This window comes from Pelophylax lessonae (genome assembly GCF_965119305.1).
Source record: "Pelophylax lessonae genome assembly, chromosome: 10".
In the NCBI taxonomy this organism is placed as follows: domain Eukaryota; kingdom Metazoa; phylum Chordata; class Amphibia; order Anura; family Ranidae; genus Pelophylax; species Pelophylax lessonae.
Window position 1 is genome coordinate 15,209,621 of NC_138777.1, and position 26,673 is coordinate 15,236,293.

The following is a 26,673-nucleotide window of genomic DNA, read 5'->3' on the forward strand; positions in this document are numbered from 1 at the left end:
ACAGACGGCTTTGTTTACATCAGCCGCCTGCCTTTCTCCCTCTCCAGCGGGAGATCGCGAGTGACCGGCGGACATCGGAGCCGCCGGTCACACGCGCAGGGATGTCAGGGAACGGATGGGGGTGGGAGCGCGCCTCCGGCAGGCGCGCGCTCGCCCCCGGCAGGCACGCGCTCGCCCCCTAGAGGCTCGTGGGCGAGCAACGTACCGGTACGTCACTTTGCCCAGGAGGGGCTGACCGCCGCAATATATAGTCGTGCGGCAGTCGGCAAGTGATTGAAAATGACCTTTCCTTTTCAATCTGCAGCTGTTGTAATTTTTCTGAAAATGCAATATGGCCGCCTGAAGCTGTTCTGTACACAGAATGTATACTGACCACACCCCCAGAAACGTAATTTCCTGCTTGTGTGATTGGCTCACCAATTTTCCCAGAAGTCTGCACTAAGATACAAGTCAGATTTCTGGCATCCCCTGCAACATAAATGTCATTTTTGGAGAGATACTGTACACGTACTGTAGCTGCTGACTTTTAATATTAGGACACTTCCTGTCCTGGAGTCCAGCGATGTCGGCACTGCAGCCGATGTTTCCATCAGCTGTTGGGTGCTGCCGCCACCATTGCCTGTAAGGGAACCCGGCAGTGAAGCCTTGCGGCTTCACGGGCGGGTCTCTACTGTGCATGCGCATTCAGATTGGCTCAGCTGTGGGGGAAGGAGGAGGGGCCAAACTTCTGAGGGATGGCGCCGCTGCGTGGTCTCCCGGAAGTGGGGAAGGGTACCTGTCAAAAACAGGTACCCCCCCCCCTCCCCCCTGAAAGGTGCCAAATGTGTCACCGGAGGGGGGAGGAAGCAAATGAGCGGACGTTCCACTTTTTGGGTGGAACTCTGCTTTAAGAATGGGCACCCTAAACGTCTGCGGTTTTGCTGCGATTTGCACGTGGTAAGGCGCGCTGTTAAAAATTGCGGTGATTCTGCCCACAATTCCAAGTTGCCCAATGTGAATGGGGTCATCTAGCGTAAAAATAAATAAACAAAAAGGTTACAATTCCCCTTTAACACTGTTTTAAAAAAAAAAAAAATAGGCGTCCTAAACGCATACAATTTCGCGAAAATTGTCGCGTGGCGTAACGTGCATTTAAAATCCCTGCGAATGTGAACGGGGTTTTAGGAGAAAAAAACAAACAAATAAAAAGGTCACAGTTCCCCTTTAAGGACTATCAGTGTTTTTTCAGGAAAGGGCTTCTTTTGTTACTTTGTAGCAGAATATGGAACATTAGTGCTTTCTGTGAATACTTAGTAACCATGGCGACGGACACCTCGGCTCCATTAGGCTTCACACTTTTAGCAGACTGTCTTCTCAAGGTTGTTTTTCTTTTTTTCTCCTGTTTTTGAAAGTGAACAATGTGATTGTTCCGTCTGGTACTCTGGAACGCCGCTAAAAGCCTCTCTTCCCCAGCGCGCGCGGCCCAGCGCTCGCATCAACACTCCGCCGCGGGCGCCCCACTTGATTGTTACTTTGTGGCTGTAAATATTTGCGAGGGAAATATTCATAGACTGATACAGGTTATAGACCTCGTTACCCCGGGCATTAGACAACCTCCAGGGTTTTTTACCCTTTTTTTTTTTTTAAAGTGTTCTATAAGAAACCGATACGTTTTTCTCCGGGCAAATGTGGAAAAAAAATAAGTAAAATAAACGTATTCAGTAAATCTCTGCAATGCACGCACATCTGTATGTTTATTCTGAACAATTCCTGATGAAGAAATTATTATTACAGGTACTTACAATATCTCACAAAAGTAAGTACACCCCTCACATTTTTGTAAATATTTTATTCTATCTTTTCATGTGACAACACTGAAGAAATGACACTTTGCTACAATGTAAAGTAGTGAGTGTACAGCTTGTATAACAGTGTAAATTTGCTGTCCCCTCAAAATAACTCAACACACAGCCATTAAAGCAGAGTTTCGGGCACAAAATCGCTCTTTTTTTTTTTTTGTGCCCGTCTGCTTGGTCTCCTTCACCTGAAAAGGAATTGGATAGTTAGGTTTTTTTTTTTTTTTTACTCACCTTGTAATTGGAGATCGAATATACTCACCTATTCTTCATTTCCTCCCTCTGCGCCGCGGCTCCGCCGTCACTTCCTGGCTTGCAATGATTCCTGGGAGCTGAACGTCATCGCTCCCAGGAAACAATGAGACGGCACCGGCCCCGCTCGTCACTTCCGGGGCGACCAGGGCCGGATTAAGAGCATCGTGGGCTTGGTGCTGAGGATTTTGAAGGGCCTTAAGGGCTGTGCCTTGCCATGCACCCAGAGGAGGAAGGGTGCAGCCATGCATGCCTAATTCAACATGGGATGCTGTCTCTGAAGCCCATAAACACATCCATGCATCGGCAACTGTCCCTCCTTGTTCGGCCTTCGTGCTGTGTGGGGAGGTTCTGAGGGTGCTGCCTGGGGAAGCGAGCATAGAAGCCAGACTTCTGTGTTTACAAGTGACAGAAGAGCGGTAACAGTGAATATGGCCAACCCGGGGCCTATATTAGGGAGGGGCCTGGAGCTGCAGCTCCAATAGCCCCTATGTTAATCTGGCCCTGGGGGCGACGCCGCATTCCCTGCTAAACAGCTTCTTGGCATGCCCAGAAGCTGTGGAGGAATGCGGCGCCGCACCGGAAGTGACGAGAGGGGCCGGTGCAGGCGCATTCTGGGAGAAGAGGACGCGGAAGAAGACGCAGAAGAGCATCACGCCGGCTTCAGCTGCCCACAAGAAAGATGGCAACGCTGTGGAAGAAATTTTATAAGTGAGTATTTCTTCTTGCAGGTAAGTGCGAACCGGGACAGATCAGAGGCTAGCCATTGTGGAATGTGCTAGCCCTGACTATCCCGGGGGTATGTTCACTGAAAATTTTTTTCTGTGCCTGGAACTCCGCTTTAATGTCTAAACCGCTGGCAACAAAAGTCAGTACACCCCTAGGTGACAATGTCCAAATTTGGCCCAAAGTGTCAATATTTTGTGTGGCCACCATTATTTTCCAGCACTGCCTTAACCCTCTTGGGCATGGAGTTCACCAGAGCTTCACAGGCTGCCACTGGAGTCCTCTTCCACTCCTCCATGATGACATCACAGAGCTGGTGGATTTTCTGCTGAGCAAAACGGAGTCCGCCAGGCGCACCGCTCGTGGGAAAGCGGCCTTTGATAACTTCCAGTGTGCATGAAGCCTAAAGGTTCTGAAGCGAATTTTTGGCATATGTCGTACATTCACTTGAATGGGCTGCCTAAGTGCGACGCACGTTACTGCACCACAAACGCGGGCGGGAACCTTCTATGCTCAGCCTATCGTTTCCTCAATGCCTGTCAAATGCCCTCTGAAAAGTAATCCACCGCAGATCACTTTTCAGAGGAGCGGCAATGGCTGGCGCACACGTGAATGGGTCCTTACAGAAATACCATAGCTTGTCTCTCCACTCTAAAAAACCAAACAGCCGATCGTCTTTGTTGATATTCATAATGTAACGCCGTCCTGAAAAAAAAATCCACTTTTCAGCTTCATGACAGATTGACACGATTGGGCTGTGTGTGCGGAGATGATTAAGAGGTTTAACAAGCTGTGCCGTGCCGCACACTCACCCAGCGCCGCTCGCAGCAGAACAATAGATGGAAAGAGAGCAAAAAAATAAAAAAAATCTCGGAGTTGGACAGGGCTTGGCGGCTCAGATTGAAGGAGATGAGATGAGTAAATTCATAAATATTAATAGGAGGGAGAGATGAGGAACAACAAACTGGCGCAGCAATCAGACGTTTGTCTTATAGAAGGGTTCCAGGCTGTGATCTGTGCTGAAAGAGAACACTGACTACAGAAAATCCAATAACAGTCAGCACAGCCTGACAGCACGGCTTAAAGGGTAACTCCACTTTCATGGGGGGGGGGGGGGGGAATAGCAAATAAAGAAAAATCAATACAGTGTATACGACTGCGACACAAATCGTATTGTAATTGAATGTTATTAACCACTTTAAGACTGGAAGGATTTGCCCCCTTAATGACCAGGCCACTTTTTTCAACTTGGCACTGCGTGAATTTAACCACTTAAGCCCCAGAAGATTTTACCCCCTTCCTGACATGGGCCTATTTTGCGATTTTTTTACTGCATGACTTTAACGGACAGTTGCGCGGTCGTGCGACGCTGTACCCAAATGAAATTGACGTCCTTTTTTTCCCCACAAACAGAGCTTTCTTTTGGTGGTATTTGATCACCTGTGCAATATTTATTTATTGCGCTATAAATGAAAAAAGAACAACAATTCTGAAAAAAATATATATATTTTTCACATTCTGCTATATAACATTCCCAAAAAAAAAAAAAAAAAATTTTGTAACATTTTAGACAAATTTGTTTTCTGCTACATATTTTTGGTAAAAAAAAAATCGCAATAAGCGTATTTTGATTGGTTTGCACAAAAGTTATTGCGTCTACAAACTGCGGGAAAGATTTATGTCATTTTTATTGTTTTTTTTTTTTTACTAGTAATGGCGGCGATCTGCAATTTTTTGCGGGACTGCGACATTGCGGCGGACAGATCGGACCCCTGACTGACATTTTTGACACTTTTGGGGCGACCAGTGACATTACTACAGTAATCAGTGCTATACATATGCACTGTTACTGTAACAATGATATTGGCAGAGAAGGGGTTAACAGTATAGGTGATGAAGGGGTTAAAGTGTACCTAAGGGCGTGTTTCTAACTGTGGGGGGCGTGGCTTGTGGAATGACCATAGAGACCTGTAAACCTATATAGAAGGATCACAGGGGCTCTATGATCATTCCAGGGGGAAAAACGGTTGGCTGTGTTTACAACAGCTGACCGTTCTTCTCTCTCAGCGGGGAGCGATCGCGGGTGTCAGGAGGCAATCGGAGCCGCCTGCCCCGTGCATTGGCTTCTCCGCTGACGACCGGGAAAGCGCTCACCCCCTAGCTGCCACCAAGCGACCGATGTAGACCTAAGTCAGTTTGCCTGGGAGAGCCACACTGCCGCAGTAAATATGCGGTAAGCAGTCGGCAAGTGGTAAAAGATTACCTTTCCTTTTCAATCTGCAGCTGTTGTAATTTTCTGAAAATGCAATTCAATATGGCCGCCTGGCGCTGTTCTGTGCACAGAATGTATACTGACCACACCCCCAGAAACATCATTTCCTGCTTGTGTGATTGGCTCACCAATTTTCCCAGAAGTCTGCACTAAGATACAAGTCAGATTTCTGGCATCCCCTGCAACAAAAATGTCATTTTTGGTGAGATACTCCAAATAGGAACACATCTAAAGGGATGCAGGCCCAGCAGATTTCCTCATTAGTGTTCTGCAGCTGCCACAGCTGATAGATAATTATGAAACCACTCCCATTAGACCCACTCAGCGCAGAGGAACAAACAATGATTTCTTCAGATTAACAAAAGGTCGGAATATGCAACAAAGTTTGTTATAATCCTTGTACAGGAGGGGTATGGACTCGGCACTGCTTTGTGGCTATGACATCCTCCAGTTTTCTGGGAAGACTTTCCACAAAATGTTAGAGGGTCTTTGCAGGAATTTGTGCCTGTTTTTGAGGTTGGGTGCTGATGTTGGATGAGAAGACCTTGCATTTCCCAGTCATTCCAAAAGTGTTCAGTAGGGTGAGGTAAATATTCATCCCCATCTCCCAGGCATAGTCCCTGAGAAAGTCTTCCCTGGGATCCAGGCTTTGTTAATCAAGTAAGTTACTTACAGATTGCATCTTGTGCATCATTCCCGGGGAACTGGGTAGTGAAAACTTCGCACTGCGTAGGCTGCTACTCGTCACACTGAACAAGCTAGAGTGCCGTGTATGAGGATTCTTGCTGCCAATCACCCGCAGACCAGCCTAGCCATGCCATTTTGGATTGAAGATTGCTCAGTGTGAGGAGTTAGAACCGGCACACTGCAACGTTTACACCACACTACCGGCCTCCCGGGGACAACGCTGGACCTTGGAGGTGACTGAGGCACAAGCTGCACTCTGTGAGCAACTTGCTGCAGACCTGACCCCTGAACTCCTACATCTGACCCCTGAACTCTCTGCATTACTTCATCCTGACCCCTAAAACTCTCTGCTTTACTTCATCCTGACCCCTGAACTCTCTGCATTACTTCATCCTGACCTCTGAACTCTCTGCATTACTTTATCCTGACCCCTGAACTCTCTGCATTACTTCATCCTGACCCCTGAACTCTCTGCATTACTTCATCCTGACCTCTGAACTCTCTGCATTACTTCATCCTGACCCCTGAACTCTCTGCATTACTTCATCCTGACCCCTGAACTCTCTACATTACTTCATCCTGACCCCTGAACTCTCTGCATTACCTAATCCTGACCCCTGAACTCTCTGCATTACTTCATCCTGACCCCTGAACTCTCTACATTACTTCATCCTGACCCCTGAACTCTCTGCATTACTTCATCCTGACCCCTGAACTCTCTGCATTACCTAATCCTGACCCCTGAACTCTCTGCATTACTTCATCCTGACCCCTGAACTCTCTGCGTTACTTCATCCTGACCTCTGAACTCTCTGCATTACTTCATCCTGACCCCTGAACTCTCTGCATTACTTCATCCTGACCCCTGAACTCTCTGCATTACTTCATCGTGACCCCTTATTTCATCCTGACCCCTGAACTTTCCGCTATACTTTATTCTGACCCCTGAACTCTCTGCATTACTTTATCCTGACCCCTGAACTCTCTGCATTACATCATCCTGACCCCTGAACTCTCTGCATTACTTCATCCTGACCTCTGAACTCTCTGCATTACTTCATCCTGACCCCTGAACTCTCTGCATTACTTCATCCTGACCCCTGAACTCTCTGCATTATTTCATCCTGACCTCTGAACTCTCTGCATTACTTCATCCCGACCCCTGAACTCTCTGCATTACTTCACCCTGACCCCTGAACTCTCTGCATTACATCATCCTGACCTCTGAACTCTCTGCATTACTTCATCCTGACCCCTGAACTCTCTGCGTAAATTCATCCTGACCCCTGAACTCTCTGCATTACTTCATCCTGACCTCTGAACTCTCTGCGTTACTTCATCCTGACCCCTGAACTCTCTGCATTACTTCATCCTGACCCCTGAACTCTCTGCATTATTTCATCCTGACCTCTGAACTCTCTGCATTATTTCATCCTGACCCCTGAACTCTCTGCATTACTTCATCCTGACCCCTGAACTCTCTGCATTACTTCATCCTGACCCCTGAACTCTCTGCATTATTTCATCCTGACCCCTGAACTCTCTGCATTACTTCATCCTGACCCCTGAACTCTCTGCATTACTTCATCCTGACCCCTTATTTCATCCTGACCCCTGAACTCTCTGCATTACTTCATCCTGACCCCTGAACTCTCTGCGTTACTTCATCCTGACCCCTGAACTCTCTGCGTTACTTCATCCTGACCTCTGAACTCTCTGCATTACTTCATCCTGACCCCTGAACTCTCTGCATTACTTCATCCTGACCCCTGAACTCTCTGCATTATTTCATCCTGACCTCTGAACTCTCTGCATTACTTCATCCCGACCCCTGAACTCTCTGCATTACTTCACCCTGACCCCTGAACTCTCTGCATTACTTCATCCTGACCCCTGAACTCTCTGCATTATTTCATCCTGACCCCTGAACTCTCTGCATTACTTCATCCTGACCTCTGAACTCTCTGCGTTACTTCATCCTGACCCCTGAACTCTCTGCATTACTTCATCCTGACCCCTGAACTCTCTGCATTATTTCATCCTGACCTCTGAACTCTCTGCATTATTTCATCCTGACCCCTGAACTCTCTGCATTACTTCATCCTGACCCCTGAACTCTCTGCATTACTTCATCCTGACCCCTGAACTCTCTGCATTATTTCATCCTGACCCCTGAACTCTCTGCATTACTTCATCCTGACCCCTGAACTCTCTGCATTACTTCATCCTGACCCCTTATTTCATCCTGACCCCTGAACTCTCTGCATTACTTCATCCTGACCCCTGAACTCTCTGCGTTACTTCATCCTGACCCCTGAACTCTCTGCGTTACTTCATCCTGACCTCTGAACTCTCTGCATTACTTCATCCTGACCCCTGAACTCTCTGCATTACTTCATCCTGACCCCTGAACTCTCTGCATTATTTCATCCTGACCTCTGAACTCTCTGCATTACTTCATCCCGACCCCTGAACTCTCTGCATTACTTCACCCTGACCCCTGAACTCTCTGCATTACTTCATCCTGACCCCTGAACTCTCTGCATTATTTCATCCTGACCCCTGAACTCTCTGCATTACTTCATCCTGACCCCTGAACTCTCTGCATTACTTCATCCTGACCCCTGAACTCTCTGCGTAAATTCATCCTGACCCCTAAACTCTCTGCATTACTTCATCCTGACCTCTGAACTCTCTGCGTTACTTCATCCTGACCCCTGAACTCTCTGCATTATTTCATCCTGACCTCTGAACTCTCTGCATTATTTCATCCTGACCCCTGAACTCTCTGCATTACTTCATCCTGACCCCTGAACTCTCTGCATTACTTCATCCTGACCCCTGAACTCTCTGCATTATTTCATCCTGACCCCTGAACTCTCTGCATTACTTCATCCTGACCCCTGAACTCTCTGCATTACTTCATCGTGACCCCTTATTTCATCCTGACCCCTGAACTTTCCGCTATACTTTATCCTGACCCCTGAACTCTCTGCATTACCTAACCTAAACCCCACACTCGATGTTACTTACTCTTGACTAATAACAGCACGGGTTTTATTTACCAGTACCCTTTTAAGCCCCTCCCACTGTTAACACAATTTAGACACACCCATAATTCATAGTAGCACACCACACAAGCTGCATTATTTCTCTTCTCGTGGTGTCCAGGGAAATTTGTCTTTATACTTCCAAGGCCTACCTCTTGTTCCCAAAGTCTGACACCATTTGTTTCAGGGTGTGTAAAAAAAAAAAAAAAAAAAATGACTGTGATTTTGTAGGTGTGTCTACAAATGAGGGTGTGGCTTTGTAGGGCCAGTAGGTTGTCCCCAGGTTAAATCTTGTAAATCTGATACTGGATACTGTTGAGGTCAGGAGAGGAGTGTTCACATGCTTTATGTTTACAGTAACAACCAAAGATGGCTGCTGCATATAAGGCGCCAATCACACCTGAGCGTATCGTATTCAGGCATTTTTTGCAGGTGTTTTTTCAGGTGTTCTTCAGGCTTTTTTTGCAGGTGTTTGGAGGCAGGCATTGACATCAAACAAAAACACTTGTAATCAGCCCAAAAAGAAGCTCATGTACTTTTTTGAGCTTCAGGAGTTTTTCTTCAGGCGACAAAACGCTCATATGTGAACAGGGGCCATTGAAATGAATGGGATTTTGCTTGTTGGGAGTTTTGAGACTTCAGAGATGATTGTTTTATGAGCTGAAAAACGCTCAGGTGTGAACAGGGTCTAAATAATTACAAATTATATATGGAAACAAGATTTTAAAAATGTTAAACAAACCAATGAGATTTTTACAGTAACAAAACATTTGTAATTTATAGCATTTTTATGTATAATTTATATAATGGCCAGCAATGCCATTGTTTTTTAATTGGACTATTGCATATGAATATTTCATGGTGGGCACTTGCTGCCAGCAAGCATCGAGCCGCAGCCAGGAGGTCTAGCTGGAGACTTACATAGCAGCTGCTCTGTGAAACAGAACTGAATAGCAAGGAGAACACACCGCAGAGAAAGGCCGGATTCACACAGGCGGACTAAGACCTCTTTTACACTTGTGTGACTTGTCCTGCGATTTGGGACTGCAAAGTGGCATGACAAGTCGTACTCCCTGATTTCCATGTGTACCATTCATATCTGTGTGACTACAAGTCGCAACGACTTCGAAATAGTCCCTGCACTACTTTTCCCCGATTTTAACCACTTCTGGATTGGAATATTTTCCCCCCTTAATGACCAGGCCATTTTTTGCGATTCGGGACTGCGTTATTTTAACGGACAATTGCGCCGTCGTGTGATGCTGTACCCAAATGAAATTGACGTCCTTTTTTTCCTACAAATAGAGATTTCTTTTGGTGGTATTTGATCACCTCTGCGATTTTTATTTTTTGCGCTATAAACAAAAACAGAGCGACAATTCGGAAAAAAACAAAACAATATTTTTCACTTTCTGCTTTAGTGCCGGTTCACATATGTGCGGTTTGCGAGATCGCATGTAATTCGGAGCGCACTGCTCCATTACATGCGATCTCATGTGCGGATGCAAGTTCAGCCATAAACTTTGTATGGCTGAATTCGCAGAGCATCTGCAGCAAACTCGCACAGGAGGCTTTTTTTGAGCCGCTTCAGAATCGGATCGCACAGTGGTTCACACTTGTGCGATCCGATTCTGTGCGAGCTGTCAGATCGCACTGCGATATGCGATCGCAACTGGGGGTGTCGTTAACTTTTAATTGACACCCCCTGCGTATCGCATATGGCAGTGTGAACTGCCAGATGTGCGGATGCGATGCGGGAACACGCTGCATATTCGCAGCGTTCCCGCATCGCACAAGTGTGAACCGGCACTAATAGCATTCCCAAAAAAAAAAATGTAAAACTCAAAAATTTTTAACATTTTAGGCCAATTTGTTTTCTGCTGCATATTTTTGGTAAAAAAAAAAAATCACAGTAAGCGTAATTTGATTGGTTTTCGCAAAAGTTATCGCGTCTACAATCTACGGGAACGATTTATGTCATTTTTATTGTTTTTTTTTTTTTTTTTACTAGTAATGGCTGCGATTTTTAGCATTACTGTGACATTGCGGTGGACAGATCGGACTCCTAACTGACATTTTTGACACTTTGGGGGGGAACAGTGACATTACTTGAGTAATCAGTGCTAAAAATATGCACTGTTACTGTAATAATGACACTGGCAGGGAAGGGGTTAACACTGGGGGTGATCAAGGGGTTAAATGTGAGCCTAGGGGAGTGATTCTAACTGTATGGGGGAGGGGCTCATGAAATGATCATAGAGACCTGTGATCCTATATAGAAGGATCACAGGCGCTCTATTGATCATTCCAGGGAGAAGAACAGACAGCTGTGTTTACAACAGCTGACCGTTCTCCTCTCTCAGCGGGGAGCGATCGCGGGTGTCAGGCGGCAGGCGTGGTTAAACATTAGTAAAAATTGATTCCTTCCTGAACCGATGAACACATCTATATTGGTCCAGATTACTTCAAATTCTTAGCATGAGCCCACACAATTATTGATGCTTTATTTGCTCCCAAGAAGTTGAAGTAAAGGCAGAACCCCCACCCCCATCCTATAACCCCTACCCTTGCCCTGCACCCTATTCCCATCTTATTCCCCCTCTTCCTCCATTGTCCATTTTTAATACATCCCTGGCCAACTGAAACATTGTATAAAGAAAGACTTTACTGTACATTGAAGGAAGAGGAAAACACAAGGATCCTTTAGTCCCGGTTCACATTTCTGCAATGCGGGAACGCTGCGAATATGCAGCGTGTTCCCGCATCGCATCCGCACCCCTGGCAGTTCACACTGCCATATGCGATACGCTGGGGGTGTCAATTAAAGGTTAACGACACCCCCAGTTGAGATCGCATATCGCAGTGGGAGCTGAAAGTTCGCACAGAATCGGATCGCACTAGTGTGAACCACCATGCGATCCGATTCTGCTGCGGACCAAAAAAAGCGTCCTGCGCAAGTTTTAGTGCGATTGCGGAGCGAATTCAGCCATACAAACTGTATGGCTGAAATTTGCACCGCACAGAGATCGCATGTAATTTTAGGAGCAGTGCGCTCCGAATCACATGCGATCTCTGTCATCGCACTAATGTGAACTGATACTTAGGCTACATTCACATCTTGGCTTTTTTAGGCGTTTTTAAGCTCTAAGGATCAGCTTAAAAAACGCCCAACAAGACCAATCCTATTCATTTCAGTGGCCTCTGTTCACATCTGAGCGTTTTGACGTTTTAAGCAAAATGCCCAATGCTCAAAAAAGTACATGAGCTTCTTTTTGGGCAGATTACAGGCGTTTTTATTTTTTTACATTGGTCACTTTTCAACCTAAAAATGCCTGTAAAACGCCTGAAAAATGCCTGTAAAATAGCAACGCCTAGATGTGAACGTAGCCTTTAGGCTACGTTCACATGTGGGCGTAACGGATCGCGGGCAGAATCACCGCAATTCTGCCCATAATCCAGAAATCAATGCAAATTGCGGGACGCATGTGCGTTGCCTTTGATTTGCAATGGCACCCCAAACGCTGTGCGATGTTGCCGCGATTTCCGCCTGCCGAATTGCGGTAACATCGCGCAAACAAAATCGCGGGATGCATGATGCCCAAAAAAGGTACAAGAGCTTCTTTGGGGCATCATGCATCCCGCCATTTTGTTTGCGCGATGTTACCGTGATTTGGCAGACGGAAATCGCAGCAACATCGCATAGCGTTTGGGGTGTCATTGCAAATCACGGGCAACGCACAGGCGTCCCGCGATTTGCAATGATTTCCAGATCGCGGGCAGAATCGCAGTGATTTTGCCCGCGATCCGCTACGCCCACATGTGAACGTAGCCTAAATTGTCATACGTACAGATGCTTAATTCATAAGGTTTTTTTTTTGGTGCATTCCAAATTTGAATGCTGATGTGACTTGTCCTTGTTGAACACCTGATAAAAACTGATAATGTAAAAAAATGTGTAAATTCTACACAAAATAAGGAAAATGGCATAAAAGAAGAAAAATTACCATAAAAGTAAGCTTTCCATTGAGGTATCTTGTCCTTTGTTTTGCAGATGTAAAAACCTCTCGTACCCGGAACATCTGCCCCAGGTCAGCATCGTCTTCATATTTGTCAATGAGGCTCTCTCGGTCATCCTCAGGTCCATCCACTCTGCCATTGACCGGACGCCCCACGAGCTTCTGAAAGAGATCATCCTGGTGGACGATAACAGTAATAATGGTGAGTAGAACTTCACTTTCAGTCAGATAACATTTAATGTAGACATAATCCTTATTCAATTGCTTTCTGGCCTTATGGCTAAGATCAAGTGTAGTATCTGCTCTTATCAGTGATCCAGTGGGGGGCGCTGTGCTGTCATCTGACCTGACCAAGGTTGGGTGGTGGCTATACAAACCTGCTGGAGTGATGGGGACCTGGAAGGTTAGTACCGGCAGGAATTGAAACCAGGGTGCCCATAGGTCATTGGGGGTCGGGAGTAAATTCTCCCAGAGAAAGCTGGAAGGGTCTATTACCTCCTTATTCAAACATTCTACCTTGTCTGGCCATGGGCTAGGAAGGCAGAGACCACCTCTGAGAGTGGTCGCCCCAGAGGTGTTCTTACTAACACTTGGGTGTGGGACCCCAATGCGTGAACCGGCACATGGTCACAGTTCCAAACACTTTTTCTGCACTGCGCCTTTTAGGTCTGGGCCTTTTTGCTAAAGTCCGGGGCAATTTTTGTTACCAGGCCTCGGGGCCCGGCCAGTGCCCCATGCACGGCCACTTATTTATTTCGTTTTCTCTCACATTTGTCACCTTTCACTTTTGTGTGTGTTTTAATATCACTAGGATGGGGGGTGTGAGTCTTTGGGCTTACCCTGAAGTCTAGGGGGAGGATGTGTTGCTCTCAGGCTCCTTCCTCCTCTGTTCCTGGGGGGGGTCTCTCTTCGGGAGTGCCCCTCAACCAAGTATTTGGGGTCGGCTTCAGCTGGCCTAGAAGAAGAGGGTCTGCCAGGCCTTCTGACTAGGCAGACCATTGGAACCTCTTGTCTCTGTCTGGAGCTTTACGCCCCGGGGGATCAGGGTAGAGGTCCTACCCCTTCGGGGGGACAGTGGCGGCTGGTGCTCCATGGGCCGGGGGGGGGGGGGCGGCAAACGGACCGCACCATACTACCCCACCCCCCCCCGGACCACACCAGGCCGCATATTAATTTGCTATTGTCACACAACTGGGTGGGCTCGGGGCTCAGTGCTCTGCGCCCCGAGCACATGCTTTTTTTTAGCCTATTAGAGCCTCTGGCTGTAATCACATGCTAAAAAAAAAAAATGCCCCATTGAGCTCCATGCGTCCGGCGCCCCGCATGTAGATTAGGGGGCCGGACGCATGGATGGGGGGAGGCGGCGCAATGGTATGAGTTTAACCTGTCTCTATGACTCCAATTATTTTCTATGTGAGTAAAGATTAATGTGAACCTGTCAAGACAAAAAAAATAATCACAGGAAATCATGGGAAATCTCACCAATGGTGACACAAACAAGTTCACATGCTTAGTAGAGGGAGGAAAGTTTAGAACCCCTGAAAGATTTTCATTACTGTCCTGATGACCACCACATCCTCCATTTCTTGTTCAGGTGTCACAGGGACATGTATGAGTGGAAATATTTCCTGAATGGAATTACAGACACATTTGAAGACCCAAGAAAACTTTACAAAATGTTAGTGTTTTAGTATTCCTAAGGAATTTTAAGAGGGTAGTCCAAAAATGACATTGGATCTAAAGGTGGGGAAGCACTGACCACATCTCCAGGACTACAAGGGTAATATGCTGTGAGGGTTGACATGTCCCCCTCACACATGTACGTGACTTTTTGGGCACTGGGGGCAGCTTTCCAAGGTCATAAACTTTTCCTGGTTGGAGATTGTATGGTGGAGTCTTAGTTAGGTGTCTTGGCATACAGGTGGGCACAGTGATTGAGGTGTTGTGTCTGAAGTGCTAGTTTTGTGTAGAGGAGTTTAAAGTCCTTAGAGGCAGGCAAGGTGTGGTGTGCTGTGTGACAGGCAATGGCATTAGGAGTGATGTTTGGCATCATTCACCTGTAATGCAGTGAGGTCCTCATAGGAAGAGAAATGTGTCTAGATTTTCCTTTTTTTTTTTTTTTTGCCGGCGGCCTGGAAAGTATGGCTACCCTATGAGGTTGGAACTGCAAGCAAGGGGTATTGCTCTACATACACTATATTGCCAAAAGTATTGGGACGCCTACCTTTACACGCACATGAACTTTAATGGCATCCCAGTCTTAGTCAGTAGGGTTCGATATTGAGTTGGCCCACCCTTTGCAGCTATAACAGCTTCAACTCTTCTGGGAAGGCTGTCCACAAAGTTTAGAAGTGTATCTATGGGAATGTTTGACCAATCTTCCAGAAGCACATTTGGGGGGTCAGGCACTGATGTTGGAGGAGAAGGCCTGGCTCCAATTTATCCCAAAGGTGTTCGATTGGGTTGAGATCAGGACTCTGCGCAGTCATGTTCCTCCACCCCAAACTCGCTCATCCATGTCTTTATGGACCTTGCTTTGTGCACTGGCCCAAATCATTTGGTGGAGGGGGGGATTATGGTGTGGGGTTGTTTTTCAGGGGTTGGGCTTGGCCCCTTAGTTCCAGTGAAGGGAACTCTTAAGGCATCAGCATACCAAGACAATTTGGACAATTTCATGCTCCCAACTTTGTAGGAACAGTTTGGGGATGGCCCCTTCCTCTTCCAACATGACTGCACACCAGTGAACAAAGCAAGGTCCATAAAGACATGGATGAGCGAGTTTGGGGTGGAGGAACTTGACTGGCCTGCACAGAGTCCTGACCTCAACCCGATGGAACACCTATGGGATGAATTAGAGCAGAGACTGTGAGCCAGGCCTTCTCATTGCCTGACCTCGCAAATGTGCTTCTGGAAGAATGGTCAAACATTCCCATAGACACACTCCTAAACCTTGTGGACAGCCTTCCCAGAAGAGTTGAAGCTGTTATAGCTGTAAAGGGTGGGCCAACTCAATATTGAACCCTACGGACTAAGACTGGGATGCCATTAAAGTTCATGTGTGTGTAAAGGCAGGCGTCCCAATACTTTTGGTAATATAGAGTATGTGTATGTGTATATATATATATACTTTTACTGGGTCTCATCTCGGCGTCTGTGATTTCTCAGCCACTTCTAGTGATTTAGGACTCTCCCAAGCAGAGTTCTGTATAATGTACAAAGCCACTTTTAAAACTTTTTTTTTTTTATATCTTTCCTTTTTGGAGAGCCGTAGACTAATCCGCTAAGAGACTACAAATACCATTTGGTAATATAGAACAAAGTTATCTATTGCCGCTCGGCGCTTTCATGCTGTCAAGGTCACAGCACAATCAGCTCATACTCCAACCACCTGCTGCAGATACTTTGTAACGCTCGGAGTCTCGTCTATTTAATGCACTCTCCCTCTTTTGTTACAATGTAATTGTCAGTCCGTGGCTTTCTTTTCCCACATACCCACGTCTGATTTTTCTGTGTCCCCTTCCTCCTTGTGGTGCTTTCAAATGCCCTTCTATATACTCTAAAATATAAAATCTATAAACCTCCAAGCAGAAAAGAGTTCTCTAATTGTACAAGGTGGGGAATGTGATGCCACCGCCCACCTCTCCACCTTGTCTAATCAGAGATTGCTTTGCATTCATTGAGATAATCCATAAGCGCCCTTATCTAGAGATATCACCCCAAATCCTCCATTCCACTCCTCCCATGACCTCTTCTCTAGTGCCCTCATCACCTCCTCCCATGCTCATCTTTAGGACTTTTCCAGAACCTCTCCAACCTCTGGAAATTCTTATGTGTCCACTTAGCTTCCACCTTGTCCATATTTAGACGATCCTTCAAAACTCATTTATTCAGGGAAGCCTACCCCTCCTCCACCTACAAACTGTATTTTAACCACCTTCATGAGCTCATCCTCTGCAGCTATTACCTTTTGTATCACCTCCCCCTCCTTTTAGATTGTAAGCTCCATAAGCAAGGCCCTCCTATTCCTTCTGTATTGAACTTTATTGTAACTGTACTGTCTTGCTTTATATTGTAAAGCACTGTGCAAACTGTTGGCGCTATAGAAATCTTAAATAATAAAAATACCTAACCAGGGGTCTACAAACCTTGGCCCTCCAGTTGTTCAGGAACTACAATGCCCATCAAGCCTAGTCATGTCTGTGAATGTCAGAGTTTTACAATGCCTCATGGGATGTGTAGTTCCACAACAACTGGAGGATCCCTGACCTAAACTAAAGTGATTGGAAAACCTTCTGTGTGCTGCTTTCCCCACAGCCCTGCCTAAAACCTACCTGAGCTCCCTCTTGATCCAGAGATGTGCATGAGAGCCTTGGCTGTCCTGGGACTCACTATCATCCTTGGCTGAGACAGCAGCGGGAGCCATTTGCTACCATGGCTGTCAATTACAGCCAGTGAGCCAATGAGGAGAGAGCAGGGGGCAGGGCTGAGCCAGGGCTTTTTTGTGTCTTATGGATGCATAGCGCAGGGCTCAGGACCGAGCATGCACCAGTGGCCCCATAGCAAGCACTTGGTATTGGGGCACTGGTCAAGGGGGAGGAGCCAGAAACACCAGCAGGGAATCTGAGAAGAGGCTGCTCTGTGCAAAACCATCGCACAGAGCAGGTAAGTAGGACATTTTTTATTTTTTTTTAAACCTTAACCTTTAATACTACTTCAGCTTCAACCACTTGATCTCCAGAAGGTCTTACCCCCTTTATGACCAGACCACTTTTTCCTATTCATCACTGCACTATTTTGGCAATTGCTCGGTCATGTAGTGACAGAACAAGGTCATCCAGAGCCCAGGGCAAGGATGCCAAACTGCCTCCCCCCTTCCCTTAGGGTTAAGGTCAAGGTGCCCCCATCCCTGCAATAAACCATTGCGCCCAGGTCAGCCGCCCTCTCTTGCCCACTACTTGTCCCAGCCCTTCGGTCATATAACACTGTACACCAGGGATCCTCAAACTACTGCCTGCCAGCTGTTGCGGAACTACACATCCCATGAGGCATTTCATCTCTGAGCTGAAATCTCAGTCCAGTAAGTAAGTGGTTGCTGGAGTAAAGTGGATAATGCTGGAACAAAGTTGGTTCCATCCTTCTGGAGAGAAAGGCAGATGGAGGCATTGTCCAGGGGAATACTGTGATCTCTGTGAGATTTAATAAATACTTAGAAATGTTATGCTCAGCATGCTGAATTTAACATTAACCATTTCTGGACCGGAAGGCTTTACCCCCTTAATGACAGACCATTTTTTGCGATATGGCACTGTGTTACTTTAACTGACAATTGCGCGGTCGTGCGACGCTGCACCCTAAAAAAAAAAAATGAATGTCCTTTTTTCCCCACAAATAGAGTTTTTTTTTGGTGGTATTTGATCACCTCTGCGTTTTTTTTTTTTTTTTTTTTGTGCTATAAACAAAAAAAGAGCGACAATCCTGAAAAAAAAAACAATATTTTTCACATTCTGCTATATAACATTCCCAATTAAAAAAAATTAAAAATCAAATTTTTTCATCAGTTTAGGCCAATTTGTATTCTGCTACATATTTTTGGTAAAAAAAAATCCCAATAAGTGTATATTGATTGGTTTGCGCAAAGATTTATGTCATTTTTATTTATGTATTTATTTTTTACTAGTAATGGCGGCTATCAGCGATTTTTAGCGGGACCGCGACATTGCAGCGGACAGCTCGGACCCCTAACTGACATTTTTGACACTTTTGGGGGGACCAGTGACATTACTGCAGTAATCAGTGCTAAAAATATGAACTGTTACTGTAATAATGACACTGGCAGGGAAGGGGTTAACACCAGGGGCGATCAAAGGGTTACATTTGTCCCTAAGGGGTGCTTATTAACTGTGTGGGATAGGCTTATGGAATGAACACAGAGACCAGTGTTCCTAAATAGGAGGATCACAGGATCCCTGTGTTCTTTACTGACAGAACAGCGGTCTGCCGTGTTTATAACGGAAACCCCGCCGTTCTGTTCCCACGGGGAGCGATCATGGGTTGCCGGGGGCATTTGCGGCCCGCCAAACCCACTGATTGACTCCCCCCCTGTAGTGAATGGGCGCGCGTGCCCCCACCCGCAGTCCCGCGAAGCTAGATATATTTACATAGTTTTGTGGGACAGAGCTGACCTACTGTACCATATGTACTGTTGGCGGTCGGCAAGTGGTTAAAAACCAATCTAATGCCAGGTCCAATGGCCCTAGGGCAGTGATGGTGAACCTTGGCACCCCAGATGTTTTGGAACTACATTTCCCATGAAGCTCATGTACACTGCATTGTAGTTGAGCATCATGGGAAATGTAGTTCTCCAAACATCTGGGGTGCCAAGATTCGCCATCACTGCCCTAGACCAATGCCCTCTGCGGTTTTGCTCTACAACATGGGTGCTCAAACTGCGGCCCTCCAGCTGTTGCAGAACTACAAGTCCCATGAGGCATTGCAAGGCTGATTCCCATAGGCAGAGGCATGATGGGACTTGTAGATCTGCAACAGCTGGAGGGAAACAGGTTCAGCACCCATGTTGTAGAGCAAAACCACAGAGGGCATTGCCCTAGGGCAATGATGGTGAACCTTGGCACCCCAGATGTTTTGGAACTACATTTCCCATGATGCTCATGCACTCTGCAGTGTAGTTGAGCATCATGGGAAATTTAGTTTCCCAAACATCTGGGATGACAAGATTCACCATCACTGCCCTAGGGCAATGTCCTCTGTGGTTTTGCTCTACAACATGGGTGCTCAACCTGCAGCCCTCCAGCTGTTGCAGAACTACAAGTCCCATGAGGCATTGCAAGGCTGACAGTTACAAGCACGATTCCCATAGGCAGAGGCATGACGGGACTTGTAGATCTGCAACAGCTGGAGGGCCGCAGGTTCAGCACCCATGTTGTAGAGCAAAACCACAGAGGGCATTGCCCTAGGGCAGTGATGGTGAACCTTGGCACCCCAGATGTTTTGGAACTACATTTCCCATGATGCTCATGCACTCTGCAGTGTAGTTGAGCATCATGGGAAATGTAGTTTCCCAAACATCTGGGGTGCCAAGGTTCACCATCACTGCCCTAGGGCAATGCCCTCTGTGGTTTTGCTCTACAACATCTCCCAGAAGTCCAGTTTTGAGAGGACTGACCCTTTAACAACAGAGCTTTGTCTTGCGCCTCTAGATAAACGCACATCATTCTCCCCTCTCTTAGGCTACACATCTCTCCTTTCCCCGCGGGGATTCTGCTCCTGAATCCTGCACCGTGATTGAGAAGTTAATTAAATTATCAATCAGACGGCCGAGCAGCAGGCAGGTGCACCGCATCGCACAGAAACCAAGGTGACTGATTGAGCCTGATTGCGTTCTCCACAGCCGGCTTTATTATTTCATATAGACGAAAATCTTGCAGGAGGTTTAACTCTGAGATTGCCAAATCCGCTCCAAGAACGCCGAAAGTCATAAAGAAATCAGAATATGGTTTTAAACCGAGGATCCCCTGGAAATCACCAGATGGAGTAAATGCTTTAGAGACTGGACTTTATATGCAGTTCATATTTTAGGGCAAAATAAATAAATATTTGGGTTCAATCTTTTATATTTTCTTCCTGTTCTTGAGGATACGTCATCCAAGGCCTTACCAATTCAAATTTCCTTTTGTCACTTATGCCTCGTTTCCATTGAGCGGTGTGGTTCGGTTCGGTTTTGCCGTTTCCATTGTCAAAAGTTGTGAATGGTACCCTAATTCTGAACCGTACCACTTTTTTGGGACCCTTTGGTTGGGGTACCAAGCACAGCACATTAGTATCGTACCAACAGGGTGGAGCTATACTGTTGAGGTACTGTTGAGCTGAGTTACAGTTGGCGGTGGAAACGCAAGCCTGATCAAAGTGTACCGTTCCGAACCGTACTGAACTGTACCGAACCGATTCCTGGGTAAATTTGCATTTAGGTACGGAAAGTGACAACAGCGACAATTCTGATGTCTCTTTCTGGAACTTTGTATCATCAACAGTTATTATGTTACTATGTCATTTGGTTTATTTACATTTTTGAATTTTCTGCCGGTTCCATCCCCCCCTGCATCGCAACGCTCGCAGGAAAGGGAACCGGAAGACAGGTGCCGGCATCAGCCGAGCACACGGGGGGAGGACAGCGGGAGGACGGCGAGGGGAGGACAGCGGGAGGACGGCGGGGGGAGGACAGCGGGAGGACGCGAGGGGAGGACAGCGGGAGGGCGGCGGGGGAGGACAGTGGGAGGATGGCGGGAGAGGGCGGCGGGAGGAAGGCGGGGGATCGCAGGGGAAGGTGAGTTTTAACCACTTTACCACCGGAGGATTTTGCTGTCTTACGTCCAGGCCACTTTTTGCGATTCGCCACTGTGCGACTTTAACTGACAATTGCGCGGTCATGCAACGCCGTACCCAAACAAAATTTGCGTCCTTTTTTTCCCACAAACAGGGCTTTCTTTTGGTGGTATTTGATCACCTGTGGGATTTTTACTTTTTGTGCTATAAACAAGAAAAGAGCGACAATTTTGAAAAAATAACAATATTTTTCACATTTTTTTATATGAAATTCCCCCCCCCCCCCCAAAAAATTAAAAATCAAAATTTTTTATCATTTTAGGCCAATTTGTTTTCTGCTACATATTTTTGGTAAAAAAAATCGCAATAAGCGTATTTTGATTGGTTTGCGCAAAAGGTATTGCGTTTACTAACTAAGGGAAAGATTTCTGTCATTTTTGGTGTTTTTTTTTTTTTTAACGAGTAATGGCGGCGATCTGCGATTTTTTTTTTGGACTGCGACATTGCGGCGGACAGATCGGACCCTTGACTGACATTTTTGACACTTTTGGGGTTACCAGTGACATTACTACAGTAATCAGTGCTATACATATGCACTGTTACTGTAAAAATGACACTGGCAGGGAAGGGGTTAATTTTTATTGGAGAGGGAGGGGTTAATATATGCCTGGTGCTTACTAACGTGTGTGGGGGGAGGTGACTGAGTGACACAGGGACAGATCGCAGGTTCAGCTATGCTGAACCCTGCAATCTGACCCTGTCTGTCACTTAGGAGATCCGCCCGCTCTGTTTACACAAGCGGGCGGATCTCCACACTCGATTCCCCGACGATCGGGGAAGAGTGGCGGTCATCACCGCCGCTCCTCCCCTGGCCCGACTCCCGCTGTAACTGAATACAGCGGGAGCGAGCCTCTGGCGGCACGCGCGCACCGCCGAGATCGGGAAATGTCTGGTGACGTAGGTCTACGTCACCAGACGATAACGAACCACTCTGCCGCAGTACAGTCAACGTGACTGGTCGGCAAGTGGTTAAAATATAAAACAACAGATTTCCATGCAAAACAATGTATCGATTTTAGTACAGAAATCCTGACATAATCAGACCGCCAGGGAGGTTAAGCTACTTTTTCTTTTCTGGTTCAGATGAGATCAGCTAAGGGTGGGGGTGTGGCCTCACACAGGACCAAAATTTCCGAATTTCGTGCATTCACTGACTCTCTGCTAAAAAAATGTTTAATTTTCTCTTCTTTTTCCCTCCAGAGAAGGCGCTGTGGATATCTCCTTGACTATCAGCGCTCTGCTAATATCATCTATTTAGATTCAAACAGCGCTCAGTTTATTGTAAATTAAAAATAAAAGTTTTGCCCTCGCCCACCCCCAAATAATGATGATCCAGATCTCGGGAAGTGAATTCTCATTAACAAGCTCTGGAGTGGGTCTCTGGGGGCTGAAAATAGATCCGTGTCATTACGGGGAGAGGCCGCGCCGCGCTCTGTGTATTGTGCGCCGTTACAGTGTAATTATGTGCGGGGAAATTACAGCAACAAGCAGCAGCGGTGGAATATCATCTAATAATGTTTAGGATCGGTACGGGCTATTATTGCCGCTGTATATAATAGGAGATTAACATGGTTAGCACAATGACATATGGAAATTGATGACACGAGTGCCAGTCGCAGGTAATTTCGCTCTCATCTCCTCTATCAGGAGAGGGAGACCTTGTTACCGTTAAAAAGCAGAATAAGTGCTTTTTCTTCCATAAAAGCCCCGGCTCATTGTGTGACTGTCATTAGAGCTATTAACTCCACGTCGTAGGAGGGCGAGAGCCGACGGTGTAATTGCGACGCTGATGTGTGAATAGTGCGTACGTTTCAGGCTTCCGATAGGGGAGGGGAGGATTTTTAGATCAAGGACACTTATTGTACTTTATCACGACAAGTCTATCCGGTGATGGGGCAAGGTCCAAGGTAGCACCCAAGGTGAAAAGGTCAAAGTTTGCCCCCACCCCTCCCTTCAGCAGAATGGGTTGAAGCTCCTGCCCTTTTTTGTACCCCCCGCCTGCTTCAGTGTCCCCCCAAAAAATGAAAAGTCAGCGGCTACACTTACCTGTCTGGGGATCCAGCGATATCCCCGCCTGCTTCAGTGTCCCCCCAAAAAATGAAAAGTCAGCGGCTACACTTACCTGTCTGGGGATCCAACGATATCCTCCCCTGAGCCAATTCCTCAATCGACTTTGGATGCAGGCGCCGGCATCTTAGATAGGGCAAACCGGCATTGAGCCGCGTTGCACTTTCTGAATGGTCCAACAGTCTTCTGGGACTTGTGATGTGGGGGAAAGGAGGAGGGGGCCGAACTTCCGCACAGATTGCCGCAGCGATCTAACTGAAAGTGGAAGCGGGTACCTTTCAAAACAAAGTACCCTCTCCCCCCTCCCCCTAAAAAGTGCAGGGGGGAGGAAGTAGGGGGCTCAGCTTCTGCACAAATCGCTGCAGCAATCTCAAAGGAAGAGAGAGCGGGGACCTGTCAAAACCAGGTACCTGCTCCCCTCCCCCCCCCCAAAAAAGTACCAAATGTGGCAGTGGAGGGGGGGGGGAATACAAACAATTGAAAGCTGCTCCGCCAAAAAAGTGGCAAATAGGGCAGGGGGGAGGAAGGAGGGGGCAAACTTTCACACAGATCGCCGCAGTGATCTCGCTAGAAGTGGGAGCGGGTACCTGTCAAAACCAGGTACCTGCCCCCCATAAAAAGTGACAAATTTGGCAGGGGGGAGGAAGGAGGGGGGAGGACTTCTGCACAGATTGCCGCAGCGATACAACTGGAAGTGGAAGAGGGTACCTGTCAAAACAAGGTACCCACTCCCCCTCCCCCCAAAAAATGCCCAATGTGTCAGTGGGAAGGAAGGAGGGGGCCCAGCTTCTGCGCGGATCGCCGCAGCGATCTCACCAGATGTGGGAGCAGGTACCTGTCAAAAACAGGTACCTACTCCCCCCAAAAAGTGCCAAATGAGGCAGGGGGGAGGAAGGAGGGGGCAAACTTCCACACGGATCGCCACAGCGATTTTAACTGAAGTGCCTGACCTCACAAATGCGCTTCTTGAAGAATGGTCCAACATTCCCATAGACACACTCCTAAACCTTGTGGACAGCCTTCCTAGAAGAGTTGAAGCTGTTATAGTTGCAAAGGGTGGGCCAACTCAATATTGAACCCTACGGACTAAGACTGGGATGCCATTAAAGTTCATGTGTGTGTAAGGCAGGCGTCCCAATACTTTTGACAATATATTGTATGAACTGTGACACTGTATATTCAAAAAGGACATTAGAAAAGATTTTTTTGGCTTTTTGTATGGTTTTACACTGAAGATATGTGAGTTTATATGTCACAAAAGAAAAGCACAAAGGTGAACTGTGAATGCACTTAAAGCACTTTATATATGGGTTTATCACTGCATGCAAACGGTAATATGAATTTACATTAATATTTATTTTTGTAGCAATGCTGGCAGCACTCATATGTCTATTTCCCAAAGACAACCTCTGGATATGACGCTGAGCACGTGCACTCAGCTTCGACCATGGCGAGGTCTGTTCTAAGTGGAACCAGTCCTGTTAAATGGCTGTATGGTCTTGGCCACCGTGCTGCAGCTCAGTTTCAGGGTCTTGGCAATCTTCCTATAGCCTAGGCCATCTTTATGTAGAGCAACAATTCTTTTTTTCAGATCCTCAGAGAGTTCTTTGCCATGAGGTGCCATGTTGAACTTCCAGTGACCAGTATGAGAGAGTGAGAGCGATAACACCAAATTTAACACACCTGCTCCCCATTCACACCTGAGACCTTGTAACACTAACGAGTCACTTGACACCGGGGAGGGAAAATGTCTAATTGTGCCCAATGTGGACATTGTCACTTAGGGGTGTACTCACTTTTGTTTCCAGCGGTTTAGACATTAATGGCTGTGTGTTGAGTTATTTTGAGGGGACAGCAAATTTACACTGTTATACAAGCTGTATACTCACTACTTTACATTGTAGCAAAGTGTCATTTCTTCAGCGTTGTCACATGAAAAGATATAATAAAATATTTACAAAAATGTGAGGGGTGTACTGACTTTTTTGAGATACTGTATCTGCTTTTTAAACATACACTTCAAATTGCATTCACCCCTGAAGTTTGGATTTAAAAGAATAGGAAGAAATGTTGTCTTTCTGAAATTAAATTGAGGAAATAAAGTTTTAGATGTGATGTAAGCACTGCTAGTGGAAGTTTTCCTCTTGGATTCTGTCCAGGTGTAGTGAAGTTTTTTGCAAACTCTGAGGTTCATTCTGTTCATCTCCTGCATTCCCGGCAGACGTGGTATAGCTGATAGCGAGGATATTCCTTGTCATAGATAAATAGTCGGTGGATTTTCTGGAATACATTTTTGGCTGGACACAATGCGAAATATCCCATGGCGGTATAATTACTGCCTGTTCTCTGACTTCCTGCAGGTGCCCTGTGATCTCCCCGGGAAGGGCTTTAGCTACTCATGTGACATTGAGGGAGCGCTCACCGGCTCTAATCCCAGACTATGGCAGCAGATCTGAGCCGTCCCAGGAGGGGTCTGTAAGACTCCTGTGTAAGCGTTCTGGTGCCCCGCAGAGCAGATTGTAAATTTTAAAGTGGTTCTGTCATGTGTGATGTCATCGAGCATTAAAAAATATGTTAAAGGATTAAAAAAATTTGAAATGAAATTAATAAAAAAAAAAAAATTAAAAATTAGGTTTAAAAATAAATTAAATTTAAAAATAAATTAAAGAATATGTTACCCCAACATTTGATATTCCTGACATGTGGCTGCTGTATCGTGTAATTGTATGAAAAAGTCTCCTGTTCTCTTTGTATTGCTTTCTTTGTTCAAAATCCCTAGTGTTCCTGGCAGAACCTCTTCTCTATTTCAAACTGACCACAATAGACATGAGAGCACACCCATCCCAGTGTTGTCAGTTTTCTGTCTTTTCTAGAAGAACAGCCCACCTGTCCCCTGCGCAGCCATTCACTTGGAAGATCAGTGTACTGCTGTTTCCCCACCCCTAGCCCTCCAAACCCCATGTGCAGCTCGGAACAGAGGTTATGGTATTTATAATGTGTGTGTGTATATATATATATATATATATATACACACACATACACACACACACACAAAAATGGTTTGCCTATCATTTCTATTGTAAACTAAATGGGCTGTTTAACAAGGTAAGGGTTCCCATACTACTTCATTTTATTTTTTTCATACTTACCTAGGTCCTGATCAGGGGAGTACTGGGCCAGGGGGCAGGGGGGCAATTGCCCCCTGGGCCTCTCTGATGCCCCATAAAAAGATTGCATGGCTTCTGCCACAGACATGCCTTGGAATGGGGGTCAGGAGGAGGCCAGGAAGAGGGAGAGTGGGAGGGAGGCCGAGTCACTGAACCATGGGCCTCTGGTTTGCACTTGGCCCCTGGGCTGAAAGTTGCCAG

General features: G+C 46.4%; 1 protein-coding gene across 1 annotated transcript in view; it reads left to right on the top strand.

The window, feature by feature from the left end:
- GALNT18 (polypeptide N-acetylgalactosaminyltransferase 18) overlaps positions 1 to 26,673 on the top strand; it is a 548,225-nt gene that overhangs the window by 322,253 nt on the left and 199,299 nt on the right. The window contains exon 3 of the mRNA XM_082270869.1: positions 12,874 to 13,040. Coding sequence (XP_082126995.1) covers positions 12,874 to 13,040 — 167 coding nt within the window. The remainder of the gene's footprint in view (positions 1 to 12,873; positions 13,041 to 26,673) is intronic.